This window comes from Xenopus tropicalis, chromosome 3 (genome assembly GCF_000004195.4).
Source record: "Xenopus tropicalis strain Nigerian chromosome 3, UCB_Xtro_10.0, whole genome shotgun sequence".
Taxonomy (NCBI): domain Eukaryota; kingdom Metazoa; phylum Chordata; class Amphibia; order Anura; family Pipidae; genus Xenopus; species Xenopus tropicalis.
In genome coordinates, this window is record NC_030679.2 from 2,967,713 (window position 1) to 2,984,856 (window position 17,144).

General features: G+C 47.9%; 2 protein-coding genes across 2 annotated transcripts in view; both read right to left on the reverse strand.

The window, feature by feature from the left end:
• Nucleotides 1-17,144, reverse strand: part of stk38l (serine/threonine kinase 38 like) — a gene marked incomplete at its 3' end in the record, with an annotated part of 387,778 nt that overhangs the window by 341,227 nt on the left and 29,407 nt on the right.
• The window catches only part of arntl2 (aryl hydrocarbon receptor nuclear translocator like 2), a 29,654-nt gene continuing 16,144 nt past the window's right edge, over nucleotides 3,635-17,144 (reverse strand). The window contains 11 exon segments of the mRNA NM_001102828.1: nucleotides 3,635-4,265; nucleotides 4,487-4,592; nucleotides 4,723-4,810; nucleotides 5,112-5,220; nucleotides 5,325-5,386; nucleotides 10,229-10,379; nucleotides 10,590-10,696; nucleotides 12,389-12,617; nucleotides 12,702-12,839; nucleotides 13,901-14,018; nucleotides 14,253-14,345. Coding sequence (NP_001096298.1) covers nucleotides 4,141-4,265; nucleotides 4,487-4,592; nucleotides 4,723-4,810; nucleotides 5,112-5,220; nucleotides 5,325-5,386; nucleotides 10,229-10,379; nucleotides 10,590-10,696; nucleotides 12,389-12,617; nucleotides 12,702-12,839; nucleotides 13,901-14,018; nucleotides 14,253-14,345 — 1,326 coding nt within the window. The 3' untranslated portion in view covers nucleotides 3,635-4,140.

A 17,144-nucleotide genomic window follows, 5' to 3' on the forward strand; every position in this document is an offset into this window, starting at 1 on the left:
GTGTAACTGTCACTGTGTCTGTCCCTTTCCCTTCTCTGCACTGCTGGTTCTGACTCCTGATACAACTCCCCAATACCCATTCATCCCTCATTCTCACTGGGTTTATAGTTATGTGTAACTGTCACTGTGTCTGTCCCTTTCCCTTCCCTGCATTGCTGGTTCTGACTCCTGATACAACTCCCCAATATCCATTCATCCCTCATTCTCACTGGGTTTATAGTTATGTGTAACTGTCACCCCAACACAGCAGTGCAGTAAAGGAACTCATTAAAGGGTAAGTGATCCTGCTCTGCGAGTTATACAGTTACTATAATCTGTCGCTCTCTTTACTGGGCCAGGAGCTGGGTTTACTGGGACGCCACAGGCAATAAAAGGGTAAGTAAAGCCAGGGCTTTATAACCAGGGTAGGGCCGGGGCTACTGTAAACAGCCTCTCCGCCGACAGTCATTTATGTCTTTGTAAATAGTTTAGGGCTGGGCCCGGAAACGATCGGAAAATCCTTACTGTACTCACAATTTACAGAACTGGGTAATCTCAAGGTTACTGGGCGTCTGCCCAACCTGTGCGCTCATTAACTTACTAAACAGGGACCCCTAGTGGCCAGGTTTGGCAATGTATCAGCATTCATTACACTTAGAGACACCTAGTGGCACTGTCTGGAACTGCACACAGCTATAGAGAGTGATATTCTGAGACAACTTGCAATTGGTCTTCATTTTTTATTTGTAGTTTTTTAGTTATTTCACTATTTGTTCAGCAGCTCTGCAGTTTGGAGTTTGAGCAGCTATCTGGTTGCTAGGGTCCAAATGACTATAGCAACAAGGGAGTGGTTTGAATGAGAGGCTGGTATATGAATAGGGGAGGGGCTGAATAGAAAGATAAGGAATAAAAAGTAACAATAACAATAAAACTGGAGCCTCACAGAGCAATAGGGTTTGGCTGCCGGGGTCAGTGACCCCCATTTGAAAGTGTCAGAAGAAGGCAAATAATTCAAAAACTATAAAAAATAAATAATGAAGACCAACTGAAAAGTTGCTAGAAATGGGACATTCTATAACACAATAAAGTTAATTTAAAGGGGAACTGAGCCTTAGTCTATTGCTACTCAATCCACAAATGATACTTTGGCTCAGGCTCTTACCTTGTTTCCATTCGGCAGAACAAGCATTAAAGGGGAAATAAACCTTAATAATGAATAAGAGCTAAAAGTGCTGTATTTTATACACTGCCCTTACTGTACCAGGGGTATAACAGTAATGATCCCAGGGTCGGACTGGGCTGGCGGGGCACTGGGACCCAAACCCGATCCCACCAGCGATTCCCCCGCTGATCTCTCTCCCTCTGACATGCTGAAGGTAAGTATTATGTATGTGTGCTCAGGGGAGGGGGTGTGGGGGCAGCCCCAGTGGGCCCTGCACCCCCCCCGGTCCGACCATGACTGATCCAGTTCTTCAGAGGTGCCCCCCATCTTGTTCGCCCCTCTGTGTGTCAGTGGCACTGCACGTGCTCAGTGGGCTCTGCCTGTATGAATATGTGCAGGGCATGTTGGTGCATTATTTTTATTATATTGTTTTAGTATGTTATACAATGGCCAATTCTAAGCAACTTTGCAATTGGTCTTAATTGATCATTATTTATTTTGTATACTTTTTGAATTATTTCCCTTCTGACTCTTTGCAGCTTTCAAATGGGGGTCACTGACCCCGGCAGCCAAACCCTATTGCTCTGTGAGGCTCCAGTTTTATTGTTATTGTTACTTTTTATTCCTTATCTTTCTATTCAGCCCCTCCCCTATTCATATTCCTGTCTCTATTCAAGTCCCTGGTTGCTAAGGTAATTTGAACCCTAGCAACCAGATAGCTGCTTAAATTCCAAACTGCAGAGCCGCTGAATAAATAGTAAAACAATTAAAAACCACAAATAATAAAAAACAAAGAGCTTCAGGAGAGTAGGGGCAGTTATAGCAGCAAAGGGAGGGGCTCCAGGACAGTAGGGGCAGTTATAGCAGCAAAGGGAGGGGCTCCAGGAGAGTAGGGGCAGTTATAGCAGCAAAGGAAGGGGCTCCAGGAGAGTAGGGGCAGTTATAGCAGCAAAGGGAGGGGCTCCAGGAGAGTAGGGGCAGTTATAGCAGCAAAGGGAGGGGCTCCAGGAGAGTAGGGGCAGTTATAGCAGCAAAGGGAGGGGCTCCAGGAGAGTAGGGGCAGTTATAGCAGCAAAGGGAGGGGCTCCAGGAGAGATGGGGCAGTTATAGCAGGAAAGGGAGGGGCTTCAGGAGAGTAGGGGCAGTTATAGCAGCAAAGGGAGGGGCTCCAGGAGAGTAGGGGCAGTTATAGCAGCAAAGGGAGGGGCTCCAGGAGAGTAGGGGCAGTTATAGCAGGAAAGGGAGGGGCTCCAGGAGAGTAGGGGCAGTTATAGCAGGAAAGGGAGGGGCTTCAGGACAGTAGGGGCAGTTATAGCAGCAAAGGGAGGGGCTCCAGGAGAGTAGGGGCAGTTATAGCAACAAAGGGAGGGGCTCCAGGACAGTAGGGGCAGTTATAGCAGCAAAGGAAGGGGCTCCAGGAGAGTAGGGGCAGTTATAGCAGCAAAGGGAGGGGCTCCAGGAGAGTAGGGGCAGTTATAGCAGCAAAGGGAGGGGCTCCAGGAGAGTAGGGGCAGTTATAGCAGCAAAGGGAGGGGCTCCAGGAGAGTAGGGGCAGTTATAGCAGCAAAGGGAGGGGCTCCAGGAGAGATGGGGCAGTTATAGCAGGAAAGGGAGGGGCTTCAGGAGAGTAGGGGCAGTTATAGCAGCAAAGGGAGGGGCTCCAGGAGAGTAGGGGCAGTTATAGCAGCAAAGGGAGGGGCTCCAGGAGAGTAGGGGCAGTTATAGCAGGAAAGGGAGGGGCTCCAGGAGAGTAGGGGCAGTTATAGCAGGAAAGGGAGGGGCTTCAGGACAGTAGGGGCAGTTATAGCAGCAAAGGGAGGGGCTCCAGGAGAGTAGGGGCAGTTATAGCAACAAAGGGAGGGGCTCCAGGGGAGTAGGGACAGTTATAGCAGCAAAGGGAGGGGCTCCAGGAGAGTAGGAGCAGTTATAGCAGCAAAGGGAGGGGCTCCAGGAGAGTAGGGGCAGTTATAGCAGCAAGGGAAGCTCCAGGAGAGTAGGGGCAGTTATAGCAGCAAAGGGAGGGGCCCCAGGAGAGTAGGGGCAGTTATAGCAGCAAAGGGAGGGGCTCCAGGAGAGTAGGGGCAGTTATAGCAGCAAAGGGAGGGGCTTCAGGAGAGTAGGGGCAGTTATAGCAGCAAAGGGAGGGGCTGCAGGAGAGTAGGGGCAGTTATAGCAGCAAAGGGAGGGGCTCCAGGAGAGTAGGGGCAGTTATAGCAGCAAAGGGACTTCATATTAACCCCCTTGGGATGGGAATAAGATGATGGGGGGGCAGGGTCCCCTGTACTTTGAGTTTAGGGGTGCCTACAGACCCCACCCCCTTGGGTAAAACTATACATGTACGGTATCATTGTACCCAGAATAAAGGGAGATCAGAATACGGATTTAGGATTTAACCCTTACATGGGCCCATCGCTGTGTGGTACTGGGGGGCACGCAAAGTTACTTACTGCAAATATTTATTTTATAGATCAATTAAAAAAAAAAAAACGATCATTTCGGGCAAAAACCCGCGGCTGGATTTATTATATTCAGAAATCACATGACAGTGTTCTCTCTGTTGCTAGGCTACCGGTACCAAATATAGACCTGGGTGCTTGGCTTTTGGGTTCTGGATCTAGAACAAAAAAAAAAAAATCCTCCCCCCTCCCCCACAAATTATTATTGTTATATTTGGGTTTATATCCCCTTTAAAAATAAACATGGATAATTTTCAATTATATTTGGGTTTATATTCCCTTTAAAAATAAAGCAAATTATCCCTGATGGGGGGTAACGAGGGGCCAAAAGCCAATCAGACAAGCAGAAATATATATGTCACCTACAAGGGGCAGCAGAGGGAGACCTGCGTCCCTGCTATGTACAAAGATGCCCCTCCCCTTCCCAATGGAAATGAATGGTATGTATCATTATCAGGTAACAAAAATACAAAAGTACAAAGGGTATCAAAGCCTTAGAAAATACAGTACATTGTGCAGCAAGGGGGGGGCTCCCGGGGGCGGCTAGAGCGTCCAGGGCATGTCGCTCAGCTCCTGGCTGTCCCCCAGGCCCCCGTCCGCTTCAAAAATGTTCATGAGAGCCGCCATGGTGGAGTCGTCGTGCCCGAAGTCCAAGGTGTTACTGTCACCTGAGAAAGAGAGAGAGGGAACGGCCAATCAGAAAGGGCCCTGCTGGAACTTGATACTTGCCCCCCCATCACACATCTACAAAATGCCCTGTTTGCGACTCCTGAAACAATGTAGTAGAAGTCATTTTGAAATAACCACAAAACCCAGCGATAAATGTGTCTTCTCTCCTTGGCCAATCAGAAACCTCTGACGCCGCCTGCCCCGCCCCCGAGGATCTTACTCAGGAAACTGTCGGGTATGGGGAAGGCCGGCACGTGGTCGCCATGGGATGTGTCCAACTTCTCGATCTCCGTGGGAGACAGCGTCACCAGTTCGCCCTTCTGCGCCTGGAACACGAGGAAAGCGAGATGGGGTCATTGGGTATTGGGAAGTGGGGGGAAGGCACCGATTGGACGCAGTCAGGGACAATGGCGGAGAGGTGGGGCTCATTCACATACAGACAGGGCTTTTACTCACAGTCGTTGACGGGACCGTCAGGGCAGGGGGTGACTTTATTGGGGTCCCACTGGGACTAACGTCGCCGTTTAGCGGTGAGGAGTTGGACCTGTAAATAAGGGAAGCAAAGGTCAAAGGCCAAACTACATATCCCAGCATCCTCGGCAGTAAGGGCGTGACAGTAAAAAAAAAAAAAATGGACCATGAAGAGAAAATCACATAACTAATAATGAACCAGCGCCCCCTAGTGATCCATGGGTGAATGGTTTGTCCAGGGAAAGCACTAAAGCCTAAACTGGGGGTATTTGGGTAAATGTGTCTCACTGCCATCTATGGAGCAAGTCACACTGCAAGCAATATAATGGTGAGTGGGGCATGCTTTGAACTACAACTCCCAGCATGCACCTTACCTCTGTAAACTCATCACTTCCTTTACAATCTGGGTGCCGATGTTGGCAGCGCCAAGCAGGATCTCACTGGACATCCCAGGGATGTTGAGAATCGGGTGTTTGGCGTTATCTGTCGGGGCAGAACATGGCGTTAGGGGGCGTTGAGCAAAGGGACGCAGGCCCCACCCCCTCGGCCGAGCCGGAACGTTCTCCCAGTATAAACCCAGTACCCACCTTGGGAGGAATGGGAGCTGCCCGGCAGCGAAGAGGTGTCCTCCGATGATGAACTGTGATTCCTACAATGGAAACGGGGGGTTAATACAATAATAGGCGCCCCCACCCATGGATATATGAATAGATGAATAGATAGACAGACAGATATAGAGAGAGATGATGATAGATAGATAGATAGATAGATAGATAGATAGATAGATAGATAGATAGATAGATAGATGATAGAGGGATGGATAGATAGATAGATAGATGATATATAGAGGGATGGATAGATGATAGACAGACAGACAGACAGAGGGATGGGTTTATGATAAATTAATAGATTAGATAGAAAGATTAGATATACAGATGGATAGAGGGATAGATATATGGATGGATAGAGGGATAGATATATGGATGGATAGAGGGATAGATATACGGATGGATAGAGGGATAGATATATGGATGGATAGAGGGATAGATATATGGATGGATAGAGGGATAGATATACGGATGGATAGAGGGATAGATATACGGATGGATATAGGGATAGATATACGGATGGATATAGGGATAGATATACGGATGGATAGAGGGATAGATATACGGACGGATAGAGGGATCGATATATGGACAGACAGAGGGATAGATATATGGACAGACAGAGGGATAGATATATGGATGGATAGAGGGATAGATATACGGATGGATAGAGGGATAGATATACGGATGGATAGAGGGATCGATATACGGATGGATAGAGGGATCGATATATGGACAGACAGAGGGATAGATATACGGATGGATAGAGGGATAGATATACGGATGGATAGAGGGATAGATATACGGATGGATAGAGGGATCGATATACGGATGGATAGAGGGATCGATATATGGATGGATAGAGGGATAGATATATGGATGGATAGAGGGATAGATATACGGATGGATAGAGGGATCGATATATGGACAGACAGAGGGATAGATATACGGACGGATAGAGGGATCGATATATGGACAGACAGAGGGATAGATATATGGACAGACAGAGGGATAGATATATGGATGGATAGAGGGATAGATATACGGATGGATAGAGGGATAGATATACGGATGGATAGAGGGATCGATATACGGACGGATAGAGGGATCGATATACGGATGGATAGAGGGATCGATATACGGATGGATAGAGGGATCGATATACGGATGGATAGAGGGATCGATATACGGATGGATAGAGGGATAGATATATGGATGGATAGAGGGATAGATATACGGATGGATAGAGGGATCGATATACGGATGGATAGAGGGATCGATATATGGACAGACAGAGGGATAGATATACGGACGGATAGAGGGATCGATATATGGACAGACAGAGGGATAGATATATGGACAGACAGAGGGATAGATATATGGATGGATAGAGGGATAGATATACGGATGGATAGAGGGATAGATATACGGATGGATAGAGGGATCGATATACGGATGGACAGACAGAGGGATAGATATACGGATGGATAGAGGGATAGATATACGGATGGATAGAGGGATAGATATACGGATGGATAGAGGGATAGATATACGGATGGATAGAGGGATAGATATACGGATGGATAGAGGGATAGATATACGGATGGATAGAGGGATAGATATACGGATGGATAGAGGGATAGATATACGGATGGATAGAGGGATAGATATACGGATGGATAGAGGGATAGATATACGGATGGATAGAGGGATAGATATACGGATGGATAGAGGGATAGATATATGGATGGATAGAGGGATAGATATACGGATGGATAGAGGGATCGATATACGGATGGATAGAGGGATCGATATATGGACAGACAGAGGGATAGATATACGGACGGATAGAGGGATCGATATATGGACAGACAGAGGGATAGATATACGGACGGATAGAGGGATCGATATATGGACAGACAGAGGGATAGATATATGGACAGACAGAGGGATAGATATACGGATGGATAGAGGGATAGATATACGGATGGATAGAGGGATAGATATACGGATGGATAGAGGGATCGATATACGGATGGATAGAGGGATCGATATATGGACAGACAGAGGGATAGATATACGGATGGATAGAGGGATAGATATACGGATGGATAGAGGGATAGATATACGGATGGATAGAGGGATAGATATACGGATGGATAGAGGGATAGATATACGGATGGATAGAGGGATAGATATACGGATGGATAGAGGGATAGATACAGTGGAGGAAATAATGATTTGACCCCTCACTGATTTTGTAAGTTTGTCCAATGACAAAGAAATGAAAAGTCTCAGAACAGTATCATTTCAATGGTAGGTGTAACAGTGGCAGATAGCACATCAAAAGGAAAATGGAAAAAAGAACTTGAAATAAAAGATAGCAACTGATTTGCATTTCATTGAGTGAAATAAGTTTTTGAACCCTCTAACAAAAAAAGACTTAATACTTAGTGGAAAAGCCCTTGTTTGCAAGCACAGAGGCCAAACGTTTCTTGTAATTGATGAGCAAGTTTGCGCCCATTTTAGGAGGAATGTTGGTCCCACTCCTCTTTGCAGATCATCTCTAAATCCCCTAAGGTTTCTGTCTCTGTGCAACTCTGAGCTTGAGCTCCCTCCATAGGTTTCTATTGGATTAAGGTCCGGAGACTGACTAGGCCACTCCATGACCTTAATGTGCTTCTTCTTGAGCCACTCCTTTGTTGCCTTTGCTGTATGTTTTGGGTCATTGTCGTGCTGGAACACCCATCCACCACCCATTTTCAGTTTCCTGGCAGAGGGAAGGAGGTTGTCGTTCAGGATTTCACGATACATGGCTCCGTCCATTTTCCCGTTAATGCGAATAAGTTGTCCTGTGCCCTTAGCAGAAAAACACCCCAAAGCAAAATGTTTCCCACCCCCATGCTTGACGGTGGGGACGGTGTTTTGGGGGTCATAGGCAGCATTTTTCTTCCTCCAAACACAGCGAGTTGAGTTAATGCCAAAGAGCTCTATTTTGGTCTCATCAGACCACAGCACCTTCTCCCAGTCACTCACAGAATCATTCAGGTGTTCATTGGCAAACTTCAGGCCTGCACATGTGCCTTCTTGAGCAGGGGGACCTTGCGAGCCCTGCAGGATTTTAATCCATTGCGGGTGTAATGTGTTTCCAATGGTTTTCTTGGTGACTGTGGTCCCTGCTAATTTGAGGTCAGTAACTAACTCCTCCCGTGTAGTTCTAGGATGCTTTTTCACCTTTCTCAGAATCATTGACACCCCACGAGGTGAGATCTTGCATGGAGCCCCAGAGCGAGGTCGATTGATGGTCATTTTGTGCTCCTTCCATTTTCCAACAATCGCACCAACAGTTGTCACCTTCTCTCCCAGCTTCTTGCTAATGGTTTTGTAGCCCATTCCAGCCTTGTGCAGGTCTACAATTTTGTCTCTGACATCCTTGGACAGCTCTTTGGTCTTTCCCATGTTGGAGAGTTTGGAGTCTGCTTGATTGATTGATTCTGTGGACAGGTGTCTTTTATACAGGTGACTAGTTAAGACAGGTGTCCTTAATGAGGTTGACTAATTGAGTAGAAGTGTCTAACCACTCTGTGGGAGCCAGAACTCTTAATGGTTGGTAGGGGTTCAAAAACTTATTTCACTCAATGAAATGCAAATCAGTTGCTATCTTTTATTTCAAGTTATTTTTTCCATTTTCCTTTTGATGTGCTATCTGCCACTGTTAAACCTACCATTGAAATGATACTGTTCTGAGACTTTTCATTTCTTTGTCATTGGACAAACTTACAAAATCAGTGAGGGGTCAAATCATTATTTCCTCCACTGTATATGGACAGACAGAGGGATAGATATATGGACAGACAGAGGGATAGATATATGGACAGACAGAGGGATAGATATATGGACAGACAGAGGGATAGATATATGGACAGAGGGATAGATATACGGATGGATAGAGGGATAGATATACGGATGGATAGAGGGATAGATATACGGATGGATAGAGGGATAGATATACGGATGGATAGAGGGATAGATATACGGATGGATAGAGGGATCGATATATGGACAGACAGAGGGATCGATATATGGACAGACAGAGGGATAGATATACGGATGGATAGAGGGATAGATATACGGATGGATAGAGGGATAGATATACGGATGGATAGAGGGATAGATATACAGATGGATAGAGGGATAGATATATGGACGGACAGAGGGATAGATATACGGACGGATAGAGGGATAGATATACGGACGGATAGAGGGATAGATATACGGATGGATAGAGGGATAGATATATGGACGGACAGAGGGATAGATATACGGACGGAGAGAGGGAGAGATATATACGGACGGATAGAGGGATAGATATACGGACAGATAGAGGGATAGATATACGGATGGATAGAGGGATAGATATATGGACGGATAGAGGAATAGATATACGGATGGATAGAGGGATAGATATATGGACGGACAGAGGGATAGATATATGGACGGATAGAGGAATAGATATATGGACGGATAGAGGAATAGATATACGGATGGATAGAGGGATGGATAGAGGGATAGATATATGGACGGACAGAGGGATAGATATATGGACGAATAGAGGAATAGATATAAAGATGGATAGAGGGATAGATATATGGACGGATAGAGGAATAGATATAAAGATGGATAGAGGGATAGATATATGGACGGATAGAGGAATAGATATATGGACGGATAGAGGAATAGATATACGGATGGATAGAGGGATAGATATATAGACGGACAGAGGGATGAATAGATTAGATGAAATAAATAAAACAGACAGATGCACAGATTAACCCATTAGAGTTCAGGCTGGCAGTTTTGCCCCCACGGGGGGAGGGACTTACGGGACCACGGTATTGACCGATACAATATATTCCAGGTCCTTGGTCCAGGGGTTGATGAAACCGAACCACTGGCTCTGTAACGTGATAAAGGAACCGTCTTTCACCCGAAATTTGTAGCAGTTGGTCTCCACTTTCTCGCTGCTCTGAAGCACTGGGTGAGAAACACGGCACAGCAAGGGTTAAAGAAGGCGGGGGAACGTTCCACGCAGGGTGTGTGTTGGGGGGCTCCGGACCCTAGCAACCAGGCACTTAAAGTGTAAATAACATTCTAAACCATAAAGATCTCTCCTGAAAAAAGGTCTGCTTTCTTGTTGCTGGGGCACCTTTCCCTAGCAACCAAACAGCATTTAGGGGCCCATACCTGCTTTGTGCCGGTCAGTTAGGTGCCCATAGTCATCTATATGAAAGTATTCATAGCATGAGGTTCCGAGCAGCTCCTGTGGCAGGTACCCCAATATGGCTGTGGCCCTGTGGGGAAAGGGACACGATTATTATATATCATCCCAGAACATTCCCTCTCTGTATATTTGTATTTATACATATGGGTAGGAGGTGCCATAGTGTTTCCCTTAGATAGTACAGTATGGGGGTACAGCTTATTGTGTGCCCAGAACATTCCTTCTCTGTATATTTGTATTTATACATATGGGTAGGGGGTGCCATAGTGTTTCCCTTAGACAGTACAGTATGGGGGTACAGCTTATTGTGTGCCCAGAACATTCCCTCTCTGTATATTTGTATTTATACATATGGGTAGGGGGTGCCATAGTGTTTCCCTTAGACAGTACAGTATGGGGGTACAGCTTATTGTGTGCCCAGAACATTCCCTCTCTGTATATTTGTATTTATACATATGGGTAGGGGTGCCATAGTGTTTCCCTTAGACCAGTACAGTATGGGGGTACAGCTTATTGTGTGCCCAGAACATTCCCTCTCTGTATATTTGTATTTATCCATATGGGTAGGAGGTGCCATAGTGTTTCCCTTAGACCGTACAGTATGGGGGTACAGCTTATTGTGTGCCCAGAACATTCCCTCTCTGTATATTTGTATGTATACATATGGGTAGGGGGTGCCATAGTGTTTCCCTTAGACAGTACAGTATGGGGGTACAGCTTATTGTGTGCCCAGAACGTTCCCTCTCTGTAATATTTGTATTTATACATATGGGTAGGGGGTGCCATAGTGTTTCCCTTAGACAGTTACCAGTATGGGGTACAGCTTATTGTGTGCCCAGAACATTCCCTCTCTGTATATTTGTATTTATACATATGGGTAGGGGGTGCCATAGTGTTTCCCTTAGACAGTACAGTATGGGGGTACAGCTTATTGTGTGCCCAGAACATTCCCTCTCTGTATATTTGTATTTATACATATGGGTAGGGGGTGCCATAGTGTTTCCCTTAGACAGTACAGTATGGGGGTACAGCTTATTGTGTGCCCAGAACATTCCCTCTCTGTATATTTGTATTTATCCATATGGGTAGGAGGTGCCATAGTGTTTCCCTTAGACAGTACAGTATGGGGGTACAGCTTATTGTGTGCCCAGAACATTCCCTCTCTGTATATTTGTATGTATACATATGGGTAGGGGGTGCCATAGTGTTTCCCTTAGACAGTACAGTATGGGGGTACAGCTTATTGTGTGCCCAGAGCATTCCTTCTCTGTATATTTGTATTTATACATATGGGTAGGGGGTGCCATAGTGTTTCCCTTAGACAGTACAGTATGGGGGTACAGCTATTGTGTGCCCAGAACATTCCTTCTCTGTATATTTGTATTATACATATGGGTAGGGGGTGCCATAGTGTTTCCCTTAGACAGTACAGTATGGGGGTACAGCTTATTGTGTGCCCAGAACATTCCTTCTCTGTATATTTGTATTTATACATATGGGTAGGAGGTGCCATAGTGTTTCCCTTAGACAGTACAGTATGGGGGTACAGCTTATTGCTGTGCCCAGAACATTCCCTCTCTGTATATTTGTATTATACATATGGGTAGGAGGTGCCATAGTGTTTCCCTTAGACAGTACAGTATGGGGGTACAGCTTATTGTGTGCCCAGAACATTCCCTCTCTGTATATTTGTATTTATACATATGGGTAGGAGGTGCCATAGTGTTTCCCTTAGACAGTACAGTATGTGATGGTGCCTCACCGTTGATCCACATACACAAACTTGCCATCCATAGTATAGCGGGTGACAAATTCTGTGGGTTTCACTTTGACCTCGGAGCTGTTCTGGGGGGTGATATACGGGTGGAGCCGGCCAATGGCTACCAGGCACCTGGAATTGGGGGCCTCCCGGTCAGTGTCACACTCCTCCTCGCTGGGGGGGCAGCTCCGTAGGTACCCGGTGCAATGTATGGTGCAATATCGCCGGTGATCTGCGGGCAAGAGCCAAGCGTTACCCCCGGGGGGCAATGACGCTGCGGAACATGTCGGCGCCATATAAATATATAAATACTTACCCTTTCTCTTTGAGTTGCGCAGGAAGTCCTTTTCCTCCTTGTGATTGGCTCGGCCGCTTTTCATCCGGCAGAAGAAGGACCTCCGGGAGCCCCAGTGCAGCCGCGACGCCTGAAAGTGCGTGTGAACTTGCAAACCAGCTTGCAAAATAGTTTAATAAGACTGTGTCAATGCAAAAGATGGCGTCCGGATTAATGAGGAAACGCATACGGGTCGCTACGGTAAGAACCGGCTCCTCGGGGGCGGGGCAGTGGCAACTACCCCTTTAAATAAAGGCTCCTCCCACAAACCAAACACTGACCCACCATGGGACAACTGTATTCACTCTATTAGACACCCTATCACCCATTATATATATATATATATATATATATATATATATATATATATATATATAATATATATATATATATATATATATATATATATATATATATATATATATATATATATACAGCCCCTAACTGTGCGTTTATGAAGGGGGGGGGTTTGAATAGGGCGCCATTTTGCCCCACTGTCTCCATCTTGCCCCACTGTCTCCATCTTGCCCCACTGTCTCCATCTTGCCCCACTGTCTCCATCTTGCCCCACTGTCTCCATCTTGCCCCACTGTCTCCATCTTGTCCTACTGTCCCCATCTTGTCCTACTGTCTCCATCTTGCCCTACTGTCCCCCTCTTGCCCTACTGTCCCCATCTTCCCTACTGTCTCCATCTTGCCCTACTGTCCCCACCTTGCCCTACTGTCCCCATCTTGCCCTACTGTCCCCATCTTCCCTACTGTCTCCATCTTGCCCCACTGTCCCCATCTTGTCCTACTGTCTCCATCTTGCCCTACTGTCCCCATCTTGCCCTACTGTCCCCATCTTGCCCTACTGTCCCCATCTTGCCCTACTGTCCCCATCTTGCCCTACTGTCCCCATCTTGCCCTACTGTCCCCATCTTGCCCTACTGTCCCCATCTTGCCCTACTGTCTGGGGCTGTCTGGGTTGCTACAGTAAGAACCGGCTCCTTGGGGGCGGGGCAAAAGCAACTACCCCTTTAAATGAAGGCTCCTCCCACAGACCAAACACTGACCCACCATGGGACAACTGAATTCACTCTATTGGACCCCCTATCACCCATAATATATATATATATACAGCCCCTAACTGTGTGCGTTTCTGGGGGGGGGGGGAATTGGGCCCATTCGGCCATACTTACTTTTGGCATCGATCAGTTTCTCCCGGGGGGCGATGTCGGAGGAGGAAAGCTGCTCTTTCACTTTGGCAACATCTTTGGGGTGCAGGAAATCAAACAAGCTTTTCCCCATGAGGTCCCCCTGGAAAGAGAAGAGCGGCATTCTGGGAAAATGCAGAGGTGCTTAATCTCTCCCGGCAGTGAGAGGGTTAAAGTAACCTATCACATGAGTGGCATGGGGGGGGGGCAGATAATGTTTCCAAGAAAGAGAAGGAAAGTAGGGCAGGCTTTATGCATTTCTGGGTTACTGTGACCCCCCCCCCGGGGCTGCAAGGCCCACTCCCCACTATACAAAGTGCCGGCGGGGGGGGCCCACCTGATTGTACTTCAGCGTCTTTGTCACAGACTCCGACACAAATAGGATTTCTCCTCGGTCGCAGCCAATCACAAACAGGAATCCGTCTGCAGCCTGAAATGCAAAGGACACAAGGGTAAGATGGGGGGGCAGGAAGGGGCATGGGGGTATCCCCCCCCCGGGAAACATGGATATGAAGGGGTAGCAGGGCAAGATGGAGACTACAAGACATGAAAGTAACACTGGGGCAATGGGGGGGGGGTAGATAGTAGAACATGATGAAAAGGGCCAAGTGGGGTAAGTGGAGAGTGATAGGGCAAGATGGGGACAGTAGGGCAAGGGGACAGGGCAAGATGGGGACAGTAGGGCAAGATGGGGACAGTAGGGCAAGATGGGGACAGTAGGGCAAGATGGGGACAGTAGGGCAAGATGGGACAGTAGGGCAAGATGGAGACAGTAGGGCAAGATGGGGACAGTAGGGCAAGATGGGGACAGTAGGGCAAGATGGGGACAGTAGGGCAAGATGGGACAGTAGGGCAAGATGGGACAGTAGGGCAAGATGGGGACAGTAGGGCAAGATGGGGACAGTTAGGGCAAGATGGGGACAGTAGGGCAAGATGGAGACAGTAGGGCAAGATGGAGACAGTAGGGCAAGATGGGGACAGTAGGGCAAGATGGGGACAGTAGGGCAAAGATGGGGGCAGTAGGCAAGATGGGGACAGTAGGGCAAGATGGGGACAGTAGGGCAAGATGGGGACAGTAGGGCAAGATGGGGACAGTAGGGCAAGATGGGGACAGTTAGGGCAAGATGGGGGACAGTTAGGCAAGATGGGGACAGTAGGGCAGATGGAGACAGTAGGGCAAGATGGAGACAGTAGGGCAAGATGGAGACAGTAGGGCAAGATGGAGACAGTAGGGCAAGATGGAGACAGTAGGGCAAGATGGAGACAGTAGGGCAAGATGGGGACAGTAGGGCAAGATGGAGACAGTTAGGGCAAGATGGAGGACAGTAGGGCAAGATGGAGACAGTAGGGCAAGATGGAGACAGTAGGGCAAGATGGAGACAGTAGGGCAAGATGGAGGACAGTAGGGCAAGATGGGGACAGTAGGGATAGACGGGGACAGTAGGGACAAGATGGAGACAGTAGGGCAAGATGGAGACAGTTAGGGCAAGATGGAGAACAGTAGGGGCAAGATGGGTAGGGGATGGGGGGGACAGTAGGGCAAGATGGGGACAGTAGGGCCAAGATGGGGGACAGATAGGGCAAGATGGGGACAGTAGGGCAAGATGGGGACAGTAGGGCAAGATGGGGACAGTAGGGCCAAGATGGGGGACAGTAGGGCAAGATGTTGACAGTAGGGCAAGATGGAGACAGTAGGGCAAGATGGAGACAGTAGGGCAAGATGGAGACAGTAGGGCAAGATGGAGACAGTAGGGCAAGATGGGACAGTAGGGCAAGATGGGGACAGCTAGGGCAAGATGGGGACAGTAGGGCAAGATGGAGACAGTAGGGCAAGATGGAGACAGTAGGACAAGATGGAGACAGAAGGGCAAGATGGAGGACAGTAGGGCAAGATGGGGACAGTAGGGCAAGATCGGGACAGAGGCAAGATGGCGACAGTTAGGGCAAGATGGGGACAGTAGGGCAAGATGGGAGGACTACCAAGACATGAAAAGTAACACTGGGCAACTGGGGGGGCAAGATGGAGACAGAGGGCAAGGGCAAGAAGATGGAAGACAGTGGGCAAGATGGAGGACAGTAGGGGCAAGAGGAGACGTAGGGCAAGATGGAGGACAGTAGGGCAAGATGGAGACAGTAGGCAGTTGGAGACAGTAGGGCAAGATGGGGAAGGGCACAGTATTAGGCAGATGGAGACAGTTGGACAAGATGGAGACAGAAGGGCAAGATGGAGACAGTAGGGCAAGATGGAGAACAGTAGGGCAAAGACAGTTAGGGCAGATGGGGACAGTAGGGCAAGCATGGGGAAGTAGGCAAATGGGGACAGTAGGGCAAAGATGGAGACAGTAGGGCAAGATGGAGACAGTAGGGGCAAGATGGAGACAAGATAGGGCAAGATGGAGGACAGTTAGGGCAAGATGGACAGAGGGCAAGATGGGGAACAGTAGGGCAAGATGGGCGACAGATAGGGCAAGATGGGACAGTAGGCAAGATGGGGACAGTAGCGAAGATGGACAGTAGGGCAAATGGGGACAAGGTAGGCAAGATGGAGACAGAAGGGCAAGATGGAGCCATAGGGCAAGAGGAACAGGTAGGACAAGATGAGACAGAAGGGCAGATGGAGACAGTAGGCAAGATGGAGACAGTAGGGGCAAGATGGGGACAGTAGGGCCCAAGATGGAGGGACAGTAGGGCAAGTGGAGACTACAAGACATGAAAGTAAAACACTGGGGCAATGGGTGGGGGGTGATAGTAGAACATGATGAAAAGGGCCAAGTGGGGTAAGTGGACAGTGATAGGGCAAGATGGGGACAGTAGGGCAAGATGGGGACAGTAGGGCAAGATGGGGACAGTAGGGCAAGATGGGGTCAGTAGGGCAAGATGGGGACAGTAGGGCAAAGATGGGGACAGGTAGGCAAGATGGAGACAGTAGGGCAAGATGGAGACAGAAGGGCAAGATGGAGACAGAAGGGCAAGATGGAGACAGTAGGGCAAGATGGAGACAGTAGGGCAAGATGGAGACAGTAGGGCAAGATGGAGACAGTAGGGCAAGATGGAGACAGTAGGGCAAGATGGAGACAGTAGGGCAAGATGGGGACAGTAGGGCAAGATGGAGACAGTAGGGCAAGATGGAGACAGTAGGGCAAGATGGGGACAGTAGGGCAAGATGGGGACAGTAGGGCAAGATGGAGACAGAAGGGCAAGATGGAGACAGAAGGGCAAGATGGGGACA